The 21,828-nt window shown below is 40.2% G+C and overlaps 1 protein-coding gene across 1 annotated transcript; it reads right to left on the bottom strand.

Annotated features, from left to right (window-relative positions):
* Window positions 1-5,421: 5,421 nt before the first annotated feature.
* Window positions 5,422-17,999, bottom strand: ampd1. The gene is made up of 16 exons (XM_034144583.1): window positions 17,885-17,999; window positions 15,498-15,503; window positions 14,628-14,793; window positions 14,169-14,322; window positions 12,961-13,126; window positions 12,334-12,553; window positions 11,558-11,687; window positions 11,244-11,438; window positions 10,499-10,630; window positions 10,125-10,288; window positions 9,307-9,433; window positions 8,951-9,114; window positions 8,118-8,238; window positions 6,654-6,827; window positions 6,195-6,305; window positions 5,422-5,840 (listed from the first exon to the last, which is right to left on the bottom strand). Exons 1-16 carry the CDS (start codon window positions 17,904-17,906, stop codon window positions 5,685-5,687), a joined length of 2,208 nt encoding a protein of 735 aa, XP_034000474.1. The 5' UTR covers window positions 17,907-17,999; the 3' UTR covers window positions 5,422-5,684.
* Between the last annotated feature and the right edge of the window lie 3,829 nt (window positions 18,000-21,828).

The raw sequence follows: 21,828 nt of genomic DNA, 5'->3' as shown, positions 1-21,828 counted from the left end.
GTTCTGTCTAGTTTCTCATGCCTGGTTTCATATGCCTGAAACAACATGAAGGAAACATCCATCCTTTCCATTCACAGCCAATTTAGCATCTTTTTATCAATGGTAAGCTTAATAGAGGTGAGGTAAAGGTCAGGTATGACACGGCCACTTAAACAGCAGAACTGTCAACACTATAAGCTTTATCAAAAAGGAAGGTCTTAAGCGCACTCTTAAAAACGGATAGGGTGTCTGCCGCCCGAACACAAACTGGAAGCTGATTCCACAAAAGTGGAGCTTGATAAGAAAAGGCTCTGGCTCCCATTGTACTTTTAGAGACTCTAGGAACAACCAACAACCCTGCATTCTTGGAACGCAATGCCCTAGTAGGACAGTAGGGTATAATGAGTTCTTTAAGGTAAGATGGCGCCTGCCCATTAAGGGCTTTGTAGGCGAGAAGAAGAATTTTAAATTCTATCCTGTGTTCTATAGGGAGCCAGTGTAAGGCAGCCAGAACAGGAGTAATGTGGTCCCTTTTCCGAACTCTAGTTAGTACACGTGCTGCAGCATTTTGAATCAGCTGAAGCGACTTAACTGACTTCTTGGTACACCCTGATAATAAAGAGTTACAATAATCCAGCCTTGAAGTAACAAATGCATGGATTAGTTTCTCTGTATTGTTTTGAGGCAAGATATGCCTGATTTTTGCTATGTTACGTAGATGAAAAAAGGCGGTCCTTGAGATTGATTTTATGTGGGCGTTAAAGGATAAATCCTGATCAAATATAACACCAAGATTCCTCACAGTCTCACTGGAGGCCAAATCAATGCCATCCATAGATAATATATCTTTTTTGTTTCGTAGAGTCTTTGGGCGGAGTACAATAACTTCAGTTTTGGCCGTGTTTAACATCAAAAAGTTTAAGGTCATCCACGTTTTTAAGTCCTTGAGGATCCTCTATCCTGAGTTCTGGATTAAGTCGTGGACTTCGGGTCGTGGCTGGGCCTGCCTCTGCGGTCCTGCCTGGGTCTCGTCATGCTGCTTCCCTGATGGCTTCCACAGGATTGTTGTTGACATCTTCGTGGATTCATCTTCTTATTATAGACACATGCATTTCCAAACATTCGGTCTACCTACGCTTTAAAATGTATTATCTCTTCGATTTACACACGGCATCTATTGCACGTCTGTCCGTCCTGGGAGAGGGATCCCTCCTCTGTTGCTCTCCCCAAGGTTTCTCCCATTTTTCCCATTGAAGTGTAGGTTTTTCCTTGTACGATGTGAGGGTCTAAGGACAGAGGGTGTCGTTTTTCTCATACTGATATTCTGAACAAACTGTGCTGTTGTATTTGCTGTAAAGTGTCTTTACTGTAGGGTATTTTTATTATATGTAAAGCACTTTGGCTCGACCAAAAATAATTTAAAAATGTGCTATATAAATAAAACTTGATTTGATTTGAGTCTTGAGTCAAGAGCCAAAACCCTCAAAGTACACCCTATAGTGAGTAAAACTCTAACACAGAAAATACCTCCCCAAAACGCCTCGTTGGAGATACGTCATTGTCCATTTGATTCTTCCGGGACGGCATGATGTCAAGCCGTACCCGGAACGAAATGGACCAATCCGTGGAGCCGTTACGTTACGTCCGCGGAGCCGTTACGTTAAGCCCCCGCTGATTGGTCCAAATTGACCAATCCACGGACTTCCTCACACACACATCTGTGTGCAGGGAGCAGGCAGCTCAGCTGATTTGTCCTCCCTGGCTGCAAGCTGATAACAGACAGTTGGGATCGCGGCAAAATTCTCTCTGCAGACCCATTCTCACAGCGTTTATCAACCTTTTTCTTACTCAATATCAAGCCACACTTATTGTTTTTACTTCGGATGTGACTTTGTGTGTGCTCAGGATGAGTTTGGCTGTGTTTGGCTGTGTATCCTAAACAAGGAAACAACACCTCCACGGAGCTCAGCGCGATTCACAACGTCCCGACCAATCAGAGCACACTGTGCTCACAGGGAGGGTGGGGGCTGGAGCTATTGGAGCTACAACGAGCCGTTAAAGGCAGAGAGTGAAATTCAGTGAATACAAGTAGTTTAAAGAGATGCTGTATGAGAAACCAATGTGAGTTTGGAAAAATGCACAGTATAAATCTATTTTAGTAGACCTCAACAATGGAATTATGATCAGTGGAAATGGCCATGACACCTCTCCTTTAAGTAATCACACAACTGTTTTGCGACTGCTTTCTCAAGAATTTTGGAGAGGAACGGAAGATTAGAAATAGGTCTATAGTTGGCTAAAACCTCTGGATCGAGGTTGTGCTTTTTAAGAAGAGGTTTTATCACTGCTACTTTGAATGATTGTGGAACATAGCCTGATAATAAAGACATATTCATAATATTTAATAAAGAAGTGTTAATTAATGGAAAAACGTCCTTTAACAGCTTAGTTGGAATCGGGTCTAAAGCTGGCTACACACCAACCAGATTTTGGGAGTCAGAGGCCGTCAGAGGCAGTCGGGCATTCGCGGCGCCCTACTCAGGTTGGTGTGTCCCGCACCGTCGTCTCTTTACGGCACCTTTTCACACCTCCCGCAGCCGATTCAACATGTTGAATCGGCCACGGGAGGTCAGAGAAAGTCGGCCCAAGCAATCACTCTGATTGGCTGTTCACACTACCGCTGCCTGCTGGTAAGGACAGTTATTGCCACTCGTCGACTGAAGTATTTGCGGTGTGTTCGTAGGCGGACGGCGTAGCGGGCGGCATAGCCGATGCAGGCGACGTAGCTGACGTAAAAGTCGGGACGCCTTCGGTACGCGTTCTTTGGTCTCAGGTGGGTGTGTAGCGGCCTTTAGATACACGTTGATGGTTTAGAAGAAAGAATAATTGAATTCAATTGTTCAAGGTTTATGGCTGAAAAGCATTCTAATTTTCTATCTAGTGTAATATTAGAACTTATGTTTCCGGGAGCTGTTGATAACTGGTCAAAGGCAAGAGGTCATTAATTTTGTTTCTAAGAGTAACAATTTTATCATTAAAAAAGCACATCAAATCATTACTACTGATACCCCTTTCACACCAACGCAACTCCGGTTCAAGCTCCGTGCTAGAGCTTTTCAGGTTCAGAACCGGTACTTCGGTTTAGCTCCGGCTCTTTTCACACCGCTCAGAGCCCGACTGGCGCTGCCGCTGCTGCGTCATGACGTCACAGTTTACGTCGCTGATTTTCTCCCCAACGGAGCTCACCTCACAACCAGGGGCGGACTGGCCATCGGGACGTTCGGGTCCGATGGGCCGGTACTGAAGTGGGCCGGCCGGACGATGTGGGCCGCTCGGATAACTCACTAGCACCCCCCCGTTGATAATTTACCGAGGTGGGCCGGCGGTACCGAAGTGGGCCAGTCGAGAGTCCCGGGCTGATTTGTAGTCCCAGTCCGCCCCTGCTCACAACAACAACGGGCCGGGGACTGCGTTGCTTTTAATCATACGAAGCCAGATTAAATTAAATAACGACTTCTCCAACCTTATACTTTTATCCAGAGTGCCGTGGTTCATTGTTTATTAATGTGTTTCAGCGGCATTTACCGACCGCTGCAGTGCTGCTGCTCTTCCACGAGTGTATTCTCCCGTTAGCTCCGGGTTAGCTCACACGGCTCTAAAGTATTCACTGTCTGACTGTCACACAAGCAGCTGTTACATATCCCCAGTTCCCTTTATGTGAATGTGTGTCAGTCTGAATTGACGCTGTTTGGCATCACAACGCTGTTATGAAAGTTTCTCTGGTATAACATGGGTGATGTTAGCATAGCAACCGAAGCTAAACTGACTACTTGCTAAGCCGTTTTCTCCAGGCACTTTTTACCGGCGTATTTTTCATTATGATTCTACTTGTGATAGTCGGACATGACAACCTGTGCAGCCCATGCATTGATTCCATCCGATAGCTGCTATAATAACAAACAAAACGTCTGCCTGCTCTCCACAATGATCAATAACAGCGAACGGATGGTCAAAGTAAGGTACAAATAAACAGAATCACACGAAGCCTGGTTAGTGTTGCCTGACTTTATAAAGTGTGTTTTTTTTTAACAAGTGTGTGGTTGCGTTCTAGTCACTTTGCTCAGCACTACTGTTTGTTACAACTTTTATTTGCCGTACTCGCCTTAACTGTTAGCTCAGGTTAATCTCGCCCCCCTCCGACGTAAGCGTGACGTATGCGGTTCTTGCTTCTACACGGACAACTTTTTGGTGCTCGAAACGAACCGGATTCCGGAGTTTAGAGGCTGCTCCGCTGCGGTGTGAACAGGAAAACCCGGTGCTTTTCAAGCACCAGCACCGAACCGGCCCCGAAACACCGTTGGTGTGAATGGGGTATGAGTGCTATGGGAATAGAAGGCTGAATAGAGCTGTGGCTCTCTGTCAGCCTGGCTACAGTGCTGAAAAGAAATCTTGCATTATTCTTATTTTCATCTATTAAAGGTGGGTTAGGTAAGTATGAGAAACCGGCTCGAGATACACTTTTTGTTATATTCCATGGAATGCTCTTAACATCCCGATAGCAATGAATATCTTAAGTGCTTTGACAAAAAATCCATTAAAAAATGTCATCTGTGGAAGCCGTAATACTGTAAAAAGCACGACCAATCATTTTAGCCGGCCCGGCTAAAATAACTGGATGGCCTACCTGCCTGTCAGCCTTCCATCTGTGCACAAACTTATCTCGTGCCCTCATTGGTCATGTGCGCGTTTGTGTGTGTTGGAGGAGGGGCTCTGTAAGGAAGTAGCAGATTTTTTCCGGCTGTGTATTTTCAAATTCTAGCGCACTCGAGCTGGTTTCTCCAAAATTACCTACCCCACCTTTAATGAAGAGTAGTAAGCTGCTCTCGCTTTACGCAGTGCTTTCTTATATTCATTGAGAGTAATATGCCAAATTAAATGAGATTCTTCAAGTTTAGTGGAACGCCATATCCTTTCAAGTTGTCTCGACTTTTAAGTCCTTACTTTAGTCATTTAAACCTTTCAAAGAAATCCAAGACTTAAATCAATCAAACAGGATATATTGGGAACAAGATCTAGCTAAGATATAGCAAATGTTAACCTTTGTTGTTCCAGTTGTTCCAGTTTCGATGTTCAATAAAATTAGGGGTGTCTCTTCATTGGAATGACAGACACCGTGAAAGCTCAGTCTATAACTAACAGAAAAAGTGATGCACTGTGCAACAACTCAGACCAATACGTTCATTACTCATGTACATGTTCCCCTTTCATTCTGCTGATACAGCTAAATGTATATGCAGCTAAACTCTTAAAGGAGACTCATTTAGAGCTTATAAGGAAAGCTAAGTCACAAAATCAACACAAGACTAGATCCTGCTATCAAGTAAATATTGTTGCAATGTAATCCTGATTCCTTTATGAAATATGGAAGCAACCACAAAAGACTCTTCTCATTTTACATTTTATTTCCTTTCATTCTCATACATGATGTTTCTCCACATGGAATACTCATACTATGATGTACAGATCAATTGAAGAAGGTGTGCAGATTATATAAAGTGAAGACAAAAAGTTTCCTCCTCCAAAGGAGAGAACATTAGTGTGTTAGAGGCTCAAGTTTCTTTAAGATTCAGTTTCTTAAGAGTTACTGTGAAAGACAAATGAAGATACTTTTCTACATCAGATCAAAGAGATGAGTTTGAGTGTGTTTACTCAGACTTCATGCCCTCCTGGATGCGGTGGAGCTCGTAGCACAGGGTCTCATAGCGAAAGGCCATACGGATCTGGGCCACGTTGGTTTTACGGATATCGTTGCCCTCCGGACCCTCCTTCAGGTAATGGTCACCCAGGAATTGTTTCTTCTCCTGGAACACGGAAAGAACCACAAGCACATTTTGTTGTGAGAATAAAATCCCTTAAATGTGGATTGGATGTGTAATCTATTATATTGAAAGAGGTCCTCTTATACTTTTGGGGGGTTTCCCTTTCCTGTAGTGTGTCATATAGCTTTGTGTGCATGTAAATGTTCTGCAAAGGCTTAAATCCCAAAGTTCCCTCCTGAGGGAGTTTCTCTCCCACACACTCCCCCCTGCCAAATTCCTCGTATGTGTAAACCTACTCGGTAATCAACCCGATTCTGATTCTTATTCTGATTTATATACAAATCATAATTTGTAAGGCTAAAGTATTCCATTAAAGCTCTCTGTCAGCTGTGTTACCTCATCAGACAACGCGCTCTGGATGACGCTGTTCCTGGAGATCTCACACATGTCGCAGGTACTGAGCTTGAAGACCTGGGCTGCAATGGCGTACTCTTCCATCAGGGGTTCCTGTGGACATAAAGAACAGACTCTGATATTTGGATCATCACTCCAACTTCAAGCTCCTGAGGCGTAAAAGACATCCTGTAGACAAAGCTACCACCCGATTGAGGTTTGTCATTAAGTGTGGAAGACAGTATTTTACAGCGGATTTTCTGCATAAACCCGTTATACTGTATGCTTACACTGCATGTTCATTCAATGCAGATCCAACTCTATTTCCATTTGAGTGTGCTGAACATTACTTTGCATGTACAATGTAAGTACAACAAAATGTAATCATTTATAGATGCAATACAATACTTATTATATTCAGCACAGCATGCACCATTGTCCCCTCCCTCCATGGGCTCAGACCTTGGTGTAGTGGAACTGCATGGGGTCGTCTGTGGACAGAGAAACCATCAGGCCCTTCTGGTGGAACTCCAGAAGCGGGTTCTTGGCGTACTCCAGGAACAGGCTGTTGTTGCTGAGAGGGGACATGGCGATGGGGATCTGGGTCAGGTAGTACAGGTACTGCAGCACAGGACTCTGGGTAGGGAAGAGCGATAGATATATGATCAGTTTACAAGATATAGCTCAGTCAATTTGGGATATTATTTGTCAAGGTCTGGTATATCTGTGATTTTCACTCAATGAATCAAACTTTGTTTCTATAGCATCTTTGATACAAGTGAATGCAGTTAACAGGGTTTCACAGGTGATTGACAAACTGAAATCAAGACACATCAGTGCAAACCATGTAAAAAAGAAATGATAACAATTTTGCAATTCAAGACAAATTTACAGGGAGCAATACAAATTATAAAAATGTTATAAAATTGATTTAAAAGCTATAAGGTATGGTATAGTAATAAACAGCTTAAAGAAGAATATTTAAAAATATTGTTAAAATGTCTATAAGCCTTTCTTATCAACGGCCAGGTTTTTTAACATTGACTTTTAAGGTTTTCAACACTTTCTCAGGCTGTTCCCAGGGCTCAAAGCATAATAAATAAGGAACATTTGTTTACAGGTAATAAGTAATGTATTACTCCACTGGTTTAACATTTTCTCGCCAAAGGACTGCAGTTGGCTGGCTAACACTGCCGTATTTACAGAACAGTTTATTAGTTTTCAATATGAAAGTGAAAGTGCAATATAAATGAATACAGCTAAAGCCTGAACATCAATACAATGTATATTAAGTACGATCCAGGACAACACCCATTTGGATCTATATTTCAGACATTAAGCCTTTTGAAAATGGGACTTCTTTAAGAATGGGGTCTTAATATCCTTCATCAGAGATATTAAAATACCATATATTGAGAAAGAACATGATTTATATCAAGAACATGTTTTATTTGTAAATGTTTGTTTTGCCTCCAGATTAAAGGAGTAGGTCTGTTATAATATTGAATTGGGTGCGGAGAATACAGAAGATGTGTGTAAGGTTGTTAGAACAATACAAGTTGTCATTGAGGTAGAGCATTACAACATAAAATAATAGGGTGCTTCTAGTGCCTGATTATATTTCCAAATGTAATGCCGGCACCTCTGCATTGTGCCTTAAAGTTAAAAAGAATATTGGTAGCCATAACATTTTGGAAACCCACCTTTATTTCCATAAAGGTGCTCCTCTCCCTGGTTAACAGGTTTTCATTCCAGACTTGTCTTACATTCAAACTTTTATCCAAATAAGAAAACCCATTCGAGAATAAATAATTCACTAACTACGTTTTCTTTGTTTAAAGTATGAATGGTATACTAAATGCAGCTATGGTGGTCTCCACTAAGTGAAGCTGAATTGACTTCATAGTAAGTGACTGGAGAACTGACCTTCTTGAGGTTGAGGCCGTGAGAGATGTTGTCAGCAGTCATGAAGGCAGCCAGCAGATGGGTGACAGCTCCGGCTTCACCGCAGTGAGGCCTGAACGTGAAAGTGTTCATTCCCCTCTCTCTGGAAACCAGATGATAAACAAATGTTTTACAACAAACTCACTGGGAACATTTTCACAGAAGGTAGATATGTGAAGGAAGACTAATTTCTCCTGTGTGTATGACACAGGAACTTTCTTAGTTCTTGACATTTTGTTTTCATTTGTGAAACAGCTCAGGAAAAGGTTTTGGCTAATGAAATTCCTTTAGGTCATGATCATTTTGTTTGTCGTTTTCTGACTTACTCACTCAAGCCACATGGGGCTGTAATGCACCACTACTCCATGTTCACAATAGGATAACAAAATAGTAATGTGTTAGTCCAGTCAAAGGTTAATTGTTCCACAAAATCTGAATAGAGCAAGTAAATATATATTGTGTTAGCATGTTATGTAACATTACTGTCATATCTTTCTAGCAAACAAACCTTTTTTTTACAGATGGAAAAAAAACATTTACAAAAATGATCCAGGTAACACTTTTTTTTTTTTAAATCAAGGAACTTAGAAAGATTATGCTGGCAAATCGTTCACCTATTAAAACACAATTCAGAAAGCACAATAAAATAAAATAACTTCAATCCAAATTAGAAAGCGGATTGCCAGAAGACACTTTTCCCTCACATGCCTCTCAGGGCTTCCATATTTACAGAGATAACATATGAATAAATGAGGGGAAACACATCAAGAAAAATCGTGGTCCTGCAATTTAATAAAAAAGACAAAGTTACTGACCTGCGGAGCTGGTTAAGCACTGTGATGTTGGCATACATGTAGTAGATGTAGTAGGTGTAGGAGGGGTTCTTGGCGATGTCCCACTCCTCTGGTTTGGGGCTCTTGGAGCAGAACATGTGACCACTGTGCTTGGACTCATCGTCCACGCTGTCGAAACCTGTCACCTACACACCAGGAGGCAAACGGTGATTTATACAGGGAATAGGAAGCTTCACTCTGGAGCTTATTCTGGTGTACTCCCTTTCACCCCAGTCATTTTCAAACAGTCCCAAATTCATGGTGGGGAAATCTATCCTATAACCAAGAAACAATTTGGTTTATTTTGCATCTATTTTTCACGACTGTTAATGACTCACATGCCGGAGGAAGATGCTGAGATCGGGGTTGGAGTGTGGGTCGATGGTGGCCTGGAACACTGGAAGGAAAATGTTCTCCAACATCTTACCAAAGTGGGGCACAAAGTTCCTTTCTCTAAAGACGTCGCTAAGATAGAAGAGGGACGGAACAAAGCTCATTTTAGATATCAATTCTATACATCTTTCACTCATTTTGAGCCTTTTTTCAAACTTTAAAGGTCCCCTATTACACTGTTTTTCATCAATATATTATAGGTCTCGGATATATACAAACATATCTCTGAAGTGCTTTGCTCGAAACACCAAACAGAACATTGCAGCATCCCATAATCCCCTCTGTTTCAGCCCTGTTTCAAAAGTGCTGATTCTCTGTCTGTTACTTTAGATGAAAATAAGGAGCCACTCCCCACGCCCCTCTGAGAGATATTTGGTTAAAAAGAACACAATGGTGCTCTAGGAGGAGATTCAGGTTATAAGGTGTGTGTGTGTGGGGGGGGGGTTACTAATTGGCTAATGGTTACACAAGCCAAAAAATCGTTATGACATCATAAAGTGGGCAAAATCTGATCAGCTCCTTTTCAGACAGGTTTTTATATAAATGGATCAGGACAAAAAGTGAGCTAATCTTTTTTCCTGAAACTTTCAGAATCTCTTTACACAGAGGGGACACATGTTTATGTATAAAAGACATGAAAAAGTGGATTTTGCATAATAGGTGACCTTTAAGGGGAGTACAAATAGATGTGTCTCAACATGATTAATAATTTGTCTCACAGTTGTGTCGAACTGCAAAGAAGAAATCAACATTGAAGACTTACTAGATCCTGGGAATTTGAATCATCCATTTGAGGTGTGGAGAGAAGACTCTGTTCTTGACAAACCAGCCAGAGAGCTTGTCCCACTCGCTGGGGTTGCAGCCGTAGATGGACAGACGAGGCTCAGCATACTGGTACTTGGCATCCTCCAGGTCAGTTGCTACTTCCTAGTTAGCAAAAAGGTCAAATCAGGACCAGATCACATGAAGCTTGGCACATAGTTGATACATTTGGCAGAAAAATAGACATATCTCTTTTTGGCCTACCATACTGCATGTGCCAACTGGAAGTCATTTTGGTTTGACAAATATGGATCTGTAATTATCATAGACTATTCTTCTAGATTTTGTTTGTTTCTTATCTCATTAAAAACTGACCTTGATGATGGTGGCAAAGTACTCTCCACCAATGTGGTTCTCTGTCTTCATGTACAGGTCACGCAGCTCACTGGCTCCCACGGGATTGTATTTGGCGTTGAACTTATCGAAACGCTGGAAGGTTTGTCTTCCCTTCAGGGAAACAACAAAGAGACAAGAAAAGACACTTAAATCACAGCAGGTTAAAAGAGGCGATCGGACTGGGATTGGGATTTATTTTTTACATCCGCCAAGGGTTATGTTTTGGTTCGGTTTGTTGGTTTGTCGCTAGGATTACAGAAAAACTTTTAGCCCGATTATAATGTGTAGCATGGGTTTACATTTTAGACAGTTATATTTTTGGTCACATAGGGCATTTGACCTTTAAGGGGGGCTGGTGCTTTTCGAGTGCTGATGTAGTTTTGAATACAAGTTTTGCAATGGCTGTGTTTGGGCATTTTCTATCCAAATCAATTGTGTAAGAAAATAACATATCTATTGTATGTCTTACCAGTATCCTATAGTTTTAATAAATTGTGACAAAAAAACTATCATTATTTTTATCATAAAACCTTTGGCGTTGTTCTCAGCTGCCTTTACACCTGTACTTCTTCAAAGGTATTAAATACTAGGATGCTTTCTAACACAGTCAGAGACTGGCCGTTTCTCATTTCCTTTCCTTTGGATATTCAATATGTAGCAATGCGTTTTAATTATTCTGTCCATTCAAATCTAAACCCCCCAATGTTTCATGTGAGTAACGTACAGCGTGCACATCCAGGGAGTCCACAGTGAGGTCATAAGGATGCAGGTGAAGGGACTCGAAGAGCTCCTTCAAGGTGACCTCTTTCCCGTTCAGCTTGTGCACAATGCGGTCAGCGTCCACGCGGTAAGACCTCTTGATGAAGCGCAGCAGGTGCTTCTGGTTCATGCAGGCGGCAGCGTGGATGTGGGTGTCCACCTGTAAGGACAGAGAGACGATAGAGGAAAGATCACTGAGGTGTGTTGTAGTAACAATGTTTGGTCACAAGAGGGAGCTAAAGACATGCGGTGTCCATGCAAAATGCTTTTCATGGCTACCTTCCTGCAGTTGTAGAAGTCCCTGTGGGGGTTAGACTTCAGCTCATTCATCTCCTCCATCTCATTCAGCATCTCGTGCACATTGAACTTGGACAGGATGAACTTGAGACGGCGGTGAGTGTAAGTCTTACTGCAAAACAAAGAGAAGCACATTATCACATTAGATTCACTGTGAGGTTATAAACATGCAGCTGTCAAATAGCAGATTTGCAGATATGTTTCATAAGTGTTCGTAAGTATGAGGCTTATGATACATTTTTAAAATGTGATAAGCAGCCAGAGAAGGGAGTCATTTTGCGAAAAAGAGATTGACGTTATAAACTGAATTGATGGTAACAGATGTTTTTTTAGATTAAATCTATCAGGCATTTAGGAGATTTTTTTACCAGGTTTTTATTTTATTTGTGACTATAACCCTATTGAAGTTTTTTGTATTGCATATCTATGTTTTAATAATCTTAGAGAATATTCAATTTTTTTCTAGTAAATTTGTGATATTTATTTTTTACATATATGAATTTATTCTCAAAGAATATCCAAGTTTATTCTCTTAAATTAACAACTTCCATCAGGGAATTATTGGGTTTTTTCGCACAACTTGGGTAAATTATATAATAGTAAATCAACCCTGGGACTCATGACATACATTAAAAGATCTGTATTGTACAAAAAATGAACTAGAAAAAAACAAACCTGGGAGGAACAACAGAGATTATTGAGAAATGTCAGTTCTAATCATTTTAAACAACGCAATCAACCCATTTTAAAGGACTCACGTTGGGCCCTGTGCAATGAGAGCAATGAGGAAGTTCATGTCGTCAATGAAGGTGTTGTAGTCGGGGCAGGGCAGGTCTTTGTGCTCATGTTTATCGGCAGCAGCAGCGTCGTTGTACACGAAGATGACACCATCCTTCATACGAGCAACGTATCCCAGATTCTTTGGCAGGGTCTTGGTATCAAAGGGGTCTTCTCCGTTCTTTGGAGGAGTTGTGAAGACTGATGGACGGATGCAAAGGTGGAATGTTACCAATTTTTTCTACTGATGAAGTCCATAGGCATTAGAGACCAGGTCAAGAAAGTGTTCAGAGACTTTTGAGTGTTTTTTAAGCCCATTATAGAACAATAAACAATAATTGTCTATTCTCCTGCACAATCAGCTTGTATGAAATGTATTCTGGTCAATGCAGATAAAAAAGTAAATAACAAACTACTTACCGAAGTAGATTTTATGGTTCATTATCAAGTTTAAGACAACTCCATCCTTTTTAATAACACTTCCTCAATCACTTGATGGATGTACCATACACATGATTCATAAGGGATACCCAATGGTAAAGAAAACACATCGATAATTCATGTATTTAAACCCAAGGTTCACCATCCTAATGAGCTTTCCTCCTCACCTGGCTGCACCTGATCCTCAGGTTTGAAGGTCTCTCCCTCGATATCACACAGGTACTCGGAGGTTGTTCGTGGGAAACGCTGGAAGGCAAGCCTCATGTACTTCTCCCTGATGGTCAAGGCACGGTACAGACCCTTACAGGACAGCTCAAAGTCATCCATGGTCACCTGATGGGTGGATTTAGAAGATGTAACATATTTGAAAGTTGTGGCTATATGTCAACATTTGTGGCATTCCTTTCAAGATGAACCACCTGCCCCAACAATTGTGCAAAAGCCTTACTACAAAATGTAATGAATGATTTGTGGCGGTTTGCTTGAAGGGGTAAAGGAATATTAGGGAATGCATTTTCTTAAAGTTAACATTATCTGTCCCTATTTTTCTGTTTAATTCAACATGCTGCATTCAATGAGCGACCATGTGCTTTCTGTTACAGTATATATTTTTTTATGGTCAGTATTCTTGATATATATCTTAACAAATGTGAGCTGTTAAGTAGGATAAACCAGAAACAACAATAAGCTCCTCAAAGAAGTTTCTCTGCCTGTAAATGTCAAACCTACAGTCATGAAACTTAAACCCCAGCCTGCTCTCAGATGAGCTCCATTCATGGGCCTCTGTTAGTGAGAGGGAGGCTTCAAGGCCACTGACCCACAGACACGTTTAGTCAGTGACATTTAAAGTCTGTATCCAGGTTAACTTGACCCAATTCTAGTTTAGGAAGCTTTGGTGACATGCTATTAATGCTGTCAAAACATGTTTTTTTTTACTTAAAGGAGGTCAGTTTCCTGTTGTTATGTTAGGCTAAGCTAGCTAGCTGCTAGAGGTTGAATCCATCATTTAACTTTGGGCAAAGAACCAAACAAGCGTATTTCCCACCAGAAAGAAAACATATTTTAAGTCAAGTGAACTCAAATGTAAGTCTTTAAATATCTAAATAATGTGTTATCTTGATGAATGTTCAGTAGACTAATAAAAATAGTGTTAGCATATTAGCATCTTTCAAGTTTGAAGAAAAGGTACAGGATAAGAACTTATTTGTTTGCTAATACTTATTAAAGGTTGAACCTAAGAGTTCCAGATGAAAAGGAAAAAAAATAAACTCAGTGTTCAGTAACAGGGAACTTGTTTGGGCTTTAACTTAACAGACTTTAATTTATGTGAAAATCCCACACTCAAGCTTTGAAGGAAAATTAAGCGTAGGCCTACCCCGGAGGCGTAGTCTCCGATGATGGCCACTCTCTGGAAGTCAGGTACTTCCAGGTAGGTGGGTGTCTCCACCTCCACTGACACTACAGTGGCTCCACCTGCCTTGGCAGAGGCTGCTGGCAGGGACATGGTGTGGCAGCGCTGGTGCCTCTTGCTGTGGACAAGTAGAAGAAAGGTTTGGTGGTTGGCTTCATCCAATGTCAAAATGTCTGAAAGGTTTTGTTGTTAAAGCAATTTGAAACACATGAAGTCATCCAGCAGAATTTCTTAGTCAATTATTAAGGACACTGTTACAAGGAAGGTATGCAAACATGGTTGCACATACCAGCCACACTGCAACCACAGAAAGACTGTTTCATATCTGAAAAGTTTCCCTCAAAGTACATTATTTAATTTTATTGTTTGATTAGTTTCTTAAGACACAAGCACAAACTGAAAACATGTGATCTCCCATCTCACCGTTTCTCAGCATCATCCTCAGTGTGCAGATGGTGGGCCATCTCCATGTGCATGATGGGACAGTCCTCATCCACATCAAATATAGAGAGCTCATCGCGGACATCCTCACCCTTGGTCTCCGACGCGAAGACCTGTTCCGCGAAGGCCCTCATCTTATCATCGGTCTCTGTCAGGCACAGCAAATGTTTGTGTGATTAAAAACAGGAATTCACTCTGCTTCAATCAAATCATGCAGCCACAAGCAGAAGCTCTTGACCTCTAATCTATGCTGCATGAATATGACGGGAGAATTATTTAGTTTCTTGACGAATGAATGGTGCACATGACATCCTACATCTATGACGTGAAAAAATGCACATACATTACCCAACCTGCTGTGTACAGACTCCAGCACATGCGTTGTATACATGACCAAAGATCGATTCAACAACTAAAGTCACTTTACACTTACAAGCACTACAGTGATAAACCACTGACACACACTATATGAAATACTATACATTATATGACATGGTTCAAACCTTCAAACTAATTACAGACCCAGTTTTCTTATCATCTCTCACTGTATCATTGTAATTGTTATTTGCACCCAATCTATCAGGCTGTAGTGAAATGATTTGATCAGAATTCATGTTGAAAGAATGACAAAAAAAGAGGGCCACGGTCCTAGAGGAACCAAGCTATGAAGAAGTTCCGCAACAAGCAAAAAAGAAACGACATGAGTGGCATTTCTTGCTTTACTACTCTTTAGTTCAAACTATACTTGTTACATGCACTATCTAGCCACAAGCCAAGGCTTTCTACTCTAAGACACATGGCATATAACGCCAAAGAGATTTTAGGGTTTCACTTCTCACCCTGGATACTTACTCTGACCTGATTACGCCCAACAAGAAAGTAGTACCACCAGGAATAGGAAAGCGAGTGTTAGAAAAAGCATTGGTTAGAAAGGTAATACAAACCAGTGTGACAGTAAATGCATGACACAATTTTACTGCTGTAGTTATTAATTTATTACATTTTAGATACAGACTATACCTTTCCTTTATTATTAATACATTTGCAATATAGAATACTCATAAAAAAATACATGCAATTGTAGAAGATAAGGTAATGAGCAATTAAGATGAGATATCTGTACAATGCATACACTTAATGGTGAATGGATAAGTGGAATTAATGTAACATACAGTTTGAGGATGAATAATGGAGAGGACACATGACTTTACATAATGTTTCAAATAACAGCAGCTGGACAAGATGGTAATTGCATCTTCACGATACATGCATGATCTCGTGGTCTCAGTCCTTATGGTGACGTTTTGGATCAAATATGCAGGATACTCAGGTGATGTGATTCTATGACTGCATTATGAAACCTCTCTGTGCATGTGAAGATGCATTTCCTGTTTCTCCCTGGCATTCCTCAACGGGCTCAAACAAGCCTGAAGATCAATTAAATCTTGTTTGTGCGTTGCTTTGCTAACTGATAAGCATTGGTGCTTGGTGGAAGAGTAATTTATAAATATAAAAGTTCACATTCAGTTCAGTTAGTGTTGATGATGCTCTGTTTGTAAGGCATCTGATACAAATCGAACTGAAATTGAATGTGAACAATATATAATAAATGGTGTCCAGTCCCAGTATATTCGATTTTTTCCATTTCACATGGTATGGTGTAAACATCCAGTTCATTTACCAAGATCCATATTACTAGGTTGAATTCAAATAGGCTTCGGGAAAAGAATATTTTAGATGTCTCACATCTATCCATACAGTAAATCATGGTTTTTAAATGCTTCTCGTCTTCCCAATACTCACTTCCTCCCTCTGATGAGGAAGCAAAAATTCCCAGTCAGGGTGGGGCGGTCCAGGTTAAAGGGAAACAAAATAAGTGTGGTCATGTCTCGAGCAGCAATTAAAAGGGAGTAAGTTAATAAAAACAAAACTACATTAAAAGATCTGTGTTGATCTGTGTTGGGACTGTATACTATAGTAACTGGAAAGTATTTAACAGTTATCGTCCAAGACGTGTTTCTTGAGATTGTTTAACGAGGATAACTATCAATTAAATATATATATAATTATCACATTAAATGAAATTAAAACAATTTGTGTGGCTAATATGGTATTTGGTCAATCTGGCCCTTTAATATAAGACTGATCAGGGTTTTATCATTGATACATTTGTTGTCAGCTCTGCTTTGGCAGATCATTAAAGCTGCTTGCATGGACTGCACGACAACTCCGGTGTGGAATCCCTGTCGCCACATAACCAACAAGCGGAAACAGTCTGAAAAACACGCTCCACCAATACTTACAACCGCCTATTAGTTGTGAAACCAAGCTCTTGAGGCAGCAGCTGGCTGGACCATTGCATTTCTATTTTTTACCATTTTAAAAACTGTTAAAGGCATAATGTGTCATCATAGCTGGCAATATGGTAAGTCTAGGATTAGCAACCATTAGAACAGCATTTTATTAGTAGTAATGATAAAGCGTTTTTTAAACTGGGGATAAGAAGAAAAATGAAAAACACCTAAGTAAGAATTGACCTTTGAGAATCTGCTAACGCTTCACATCCATCAAACATCCTCTCTTGACATGTTGACAGCTGATACTCAATTCCTCACTGGATAAATAACCCTAGAGTTTTATAATATGAATTTAAAATGCTTTAAAATGCTTAATTGGAATTGGAATCACACAAATCACAAAGTTAAATGTAATTTCCACTGAGTTATTTCCAATTATGAGAAGACAATGACACCTTGCGATGGCTATATATTAGTCTGTATGGACTTCATATTGGAACTATATGCATTTTAACCCCAATGAACCTGCCATTAAAGCTGTCAGTGCCATACATTAGACTGACAATGTAACAATGGCTAACAGATGGGAATTTATTTCCTTGACAGCTGTTTATGTTACACACAGTAAGAGGCGTGACCCTTGTAATATGCATTCAAAGCATATTTGCAGGTTCTGCCAGTCACTTCTATTCTTTCCATGCATCCCAACAAGCAGCCATGAGGGCAGCATTTGACAGAAAGGTCAAGGTTTTTTTTGTTATTCATATGTTGGCCAAAACAACTAATGGAAGAGCATAATAAAAATGAATTGAACATTTTTAGTGAACACCGTCTCAGTTCATCTGTGCAGTCGTTTAAAGAAACCTCTTGAAAATGATATCCAAATGCTATTTGTATAGATGAGTGTAAACGTTCAAACCGAGTCATTCTGCCGATACTCACCTGGCACTGAAACTTTAGGCATGGTGACGCTCTTCTATGAAACGCTCCCTTAGGACTGGTAAAGGGTGGTCAGCTACTGTGCCACTGTAGTAGGGAAGAGTGAAGCCCTTTGCCGGGTCTGTGCAGTATTAAGCCCCTTCAGCCTCTCAAGTGTAACCAGAACCCGCTATGCCCACTAGAGACACGCCTAGACGTAACGAGGGAACACATATGTGTCCAACTCTATTTTAAGTAGTCTATGTGCACACAGGAGTCCCTGAGAGCCACAGTGTAGACAAAGAGTGTGTGTGTGTAGGGGGGACTTGTATTATATAACACCCTGATACAATAGCTGCACAAGTAGCTCTGCACATGCTTGATGGGTTTTTTGATGGGTGTTCATCACGAAAACATTTACATTTTAATGTTGCGTGAAAATGTCCAGAACTTTCTGAAATAAGAAAGATATTTCTGTTTACAAAGGTTTTTTAATTCATGACAGGTCATTTTTTATACTACTAATTATGGGTATCAGTAAAACACACTGGATAGGACAAGGAAAAGATGACGAAGCAATACTGGTAGAGATGGCGAGGACCACCTAGATGCAGACAAACAAGTAGAGAACCAGTTCTTCCTTGGACTGCAAGATGAACTATATGGAAGGAACTCTCAGTTTATTGTTACTGAAGACATGAATGCTAAACAGAGCCTATATAAGGATGACAGGCAGGCACGCGCTGTTAAAGCAGAACGATAACAGGCAAAGGCCGTACAAAATGTGCATCAAGAACAAGCTGGCCATACCGGTAACAATATTTCCACATAATGATATGCAAAAAGCAACATAGGAATCTCCGGAGGGACCAGGGACCTAGGCAGAGAATAGAAGTTTTAGATAAGAATGAAAACCCAGAAATATACAAATGTGCAGTCACGATGGTCAAGCCACTTTAAGGATGTGCTTTGTAGAAAAGAACCAGAAAACCCAATAATTGACGATAAATTAAGATATTAATGAATAGATCGCAGTCATTAGGATCGTATCATAAGGAGGTGTTACAAAGGCGATAAAAAGACCACAGAATTGGAAGGGACCAGGAACAGACTTCATCATGGCCGAGTTAATGAAGGCAGAGTTTCAGTAAAGAACCCAGTGCCCCCCTAACACTGACTTTGAAAATGAAAAAAAAAAAAAGGTTTATGATTAAACGATTTCTTGGCTGACGGAATAGGCGGAACTAACGCTATTTGTCATTCTAGTCGGACCCATTAGAGCGTAAAAACGGTAACTATAAGTATCTGAAATAAATATGTGTACTGAAACAAATACCAATAACTGTATTGCATTGTTTTCTTATGCGCAATTACTTCATACTGTCTTTGTCTTTTTCATCCTGCATTTATTGTGCCCCCCTCAGAAAATAACTGGTCAAATTGGTCTTGAACCGCCACTGGCCCCACTGGTGATTATTTTTTTGACGCGCACATTGAATAGAAAAATACTCTGAGCATGCGCAGTGTAGTTTTTACAGCACCCATTCATTTTGACAGCAGAGAGAGGGGCTTGCCCCACATCGCTCAACACGGCTCAATAGGCACACTGTGGACACTAATTAGAAGAACGCAGACTAAAACAGCAATGTACAGACGAATTAGACGACTAAACATGATCTTAAAATATATTTTAACATATTTTCTTTTTGCATATTTTTGGAATTATTATTTTCATTACTTTCTGCTGACACTAGGTGGGGCTGTACCTGCCCCTAATGACGAGTCGCCACCAGTGTTGGGTGTAACACGTTACAAAAGTAACGGAGTTACAGTAATGTATTACTTTTTGCTATAACGAAGTAATGTAACGCATTACTAATGAAATTTGGGTAATATACTACCCGTAACAATTCTCAGTAACGCAGTTACAACACATTTCAACCCGAAATTAAATGGTGTTTTGTTTTTTAAGAATTTACCAACATCGCAAGACATTCCGACACCAGAGAAAAATTGTGCGGGTAGATTAGTAAGCCTGGTGTTTACCCTTCAGGCTCATCAGATCCCTCCGCTTCGCGTCGGGTTCCCTGATCATAATGACCGCCTCGCTGCACATTATCCCGCTTATTACACGGCCATATACTAAACAAACTACAGAGCCCATTCCGTGTTCCTGTTATTGTTTACTTCCTCTCTGCCTTCTTCTGGTGATTTATCTGACGTCCAGTGCTCCGTCTTTTAACCTCTTTTCCTTTCTCTTTCTTGATCCTCCTTAGCAACCTTCATTATAGTCCTTGACAGTGGTCTGTACTGCTGTATTAACAAAGAATTGAGTATTCAACTAATAACAACCGTGTAATAAAAGTTGTTATGCTATACCACATTGCCCTTCACTGGATGTATAATGAGCTGCACTAAACTACATTTTAGCATTTAAAATACCTAGCCATTCTTTTGCGGTTATTTTGGTAAAGTCACTCAAAAGTAATATAAAAGTAGTGTAACTCATTACATTTCAGAGACAGTAATATTGTAATGTAACTTATTACTTAAAAAAGACAGTAATAAGTCATTTGTAGGCTTCTGTATTACATTTTGGAAGTAACTTGCCACTGGTCGCCACTGACTGTACCTAAAGGCCCTGTTGACAAGTGGAGCAGACGCCATTACAAATAAAATGCCCCTAATAACCATCAATCCCTACGGAAGTTACTGGTAAAACCGACTTTGCTGCAAAAATAAATAAATCAAATAAATATATATTTCAACCATTTAAAGGTAGGTAATTTTGGAGAAACCGGCTCGAGTGCGCTAGAATCTGAAAATACACAACCGGAAAAAATCTCCCACTTCCTTACAGAGCCCCTCCTCCAACACACACGAACGCGCACATGACCAATGAGGGCACGAGATAAGTTTGTGCACAGTTGGAAGGCTGACAGGCAGGTAGGCCATCCAGTTATTTTAGCCGGGCCGGCTAAAATGATTGGTCGTGCTTTTTACAGTACTAGGGCTTCCACAGATTACATTTTTTAATGGATTTTTTGTCAAAGCACTTCAGATATTCATTGCTATCGGGATGTTAAGAGCATTCCATGGAATATAACAAAAAGTGTATCTCGAGCCGGTTTCTCAAACTTACCTACCCCACCTTTAACAAGGCCAAAATACATAATTCATATTCAAATATCCAGTTTTGGGATAAGCTTTATTCATCCCGGTTTTCATATAACCATCTCTGATACTTCTGCCACAAGATGAATGGATTTGGATTTTCTTTCTCCTCAGAAAATGTATGTTTGAAAAGTTCCACATTGACACTTTTTTTTCCAGAATCAGCGTGCTTGGTACTCTGTCAAATCCAGACAACATGCTGTCACCAACCTTTATGAGATATTTCTCTCTATATACATATATTGTTATGTGATTTTTGAGCACCACAAACCATTCCATTGACCTCCATTATGGTAGGGGCAAAGGTCTTAGAAACAGATATTTCAAAATCTCCACAAATTCAATTTAAAACCAATACTATCTTTATTCTTAGATTCCAGAAGAGGTAAGTATAGATAAGTACATCTTGTGTAATTTTGGGTTGTGAGTGAAATAAGTGTTTCTCATCATCATTGCACAGACTTTGCCATTCACTTATGTTACACACTTCTGCTTCTCAGTCCATCCTAAAACGCTGTGCAGCACGAAGACACTTAACAAGCCATCTATTTTTAGGGAATGTGATCCTAAATGTCAACGTTCCTTGGCTGCAACTATTTTGAAAGAGATCAAGTAAGACATTGGCAGATGATAATTTAAGTTGTTGTAAAAATGCCATACCATTTTTTCTCACAGGACATTTAGTCAATTCTGATATTTTCAAGATAATGTGTTTTAGGCATACTTTTAGAATGTTTATTTAAGATTCCAGCTAAAACAGTTTTGAAACATTATCTTGAACCCTAGGGCTGAAT

Source organism: Trematomus bernacchii, unplaced genomic scaffold (genome assembly GCF_902827165.1).
Source record: "Trematomus bernacchii unplaced genomic scaffold, fTreBer1.1, whole genome shotgun sequence".
NCBI classification, from domain to species: Eukaryota; Metazoa; Chordata; class Actinopteri; order Perciformes; family Nototheniidae; genus Trematomus; species Trematomus bernacchii.
This window is presented reverse-complemented; position numbering and strand designations above follow the sequence as displayed.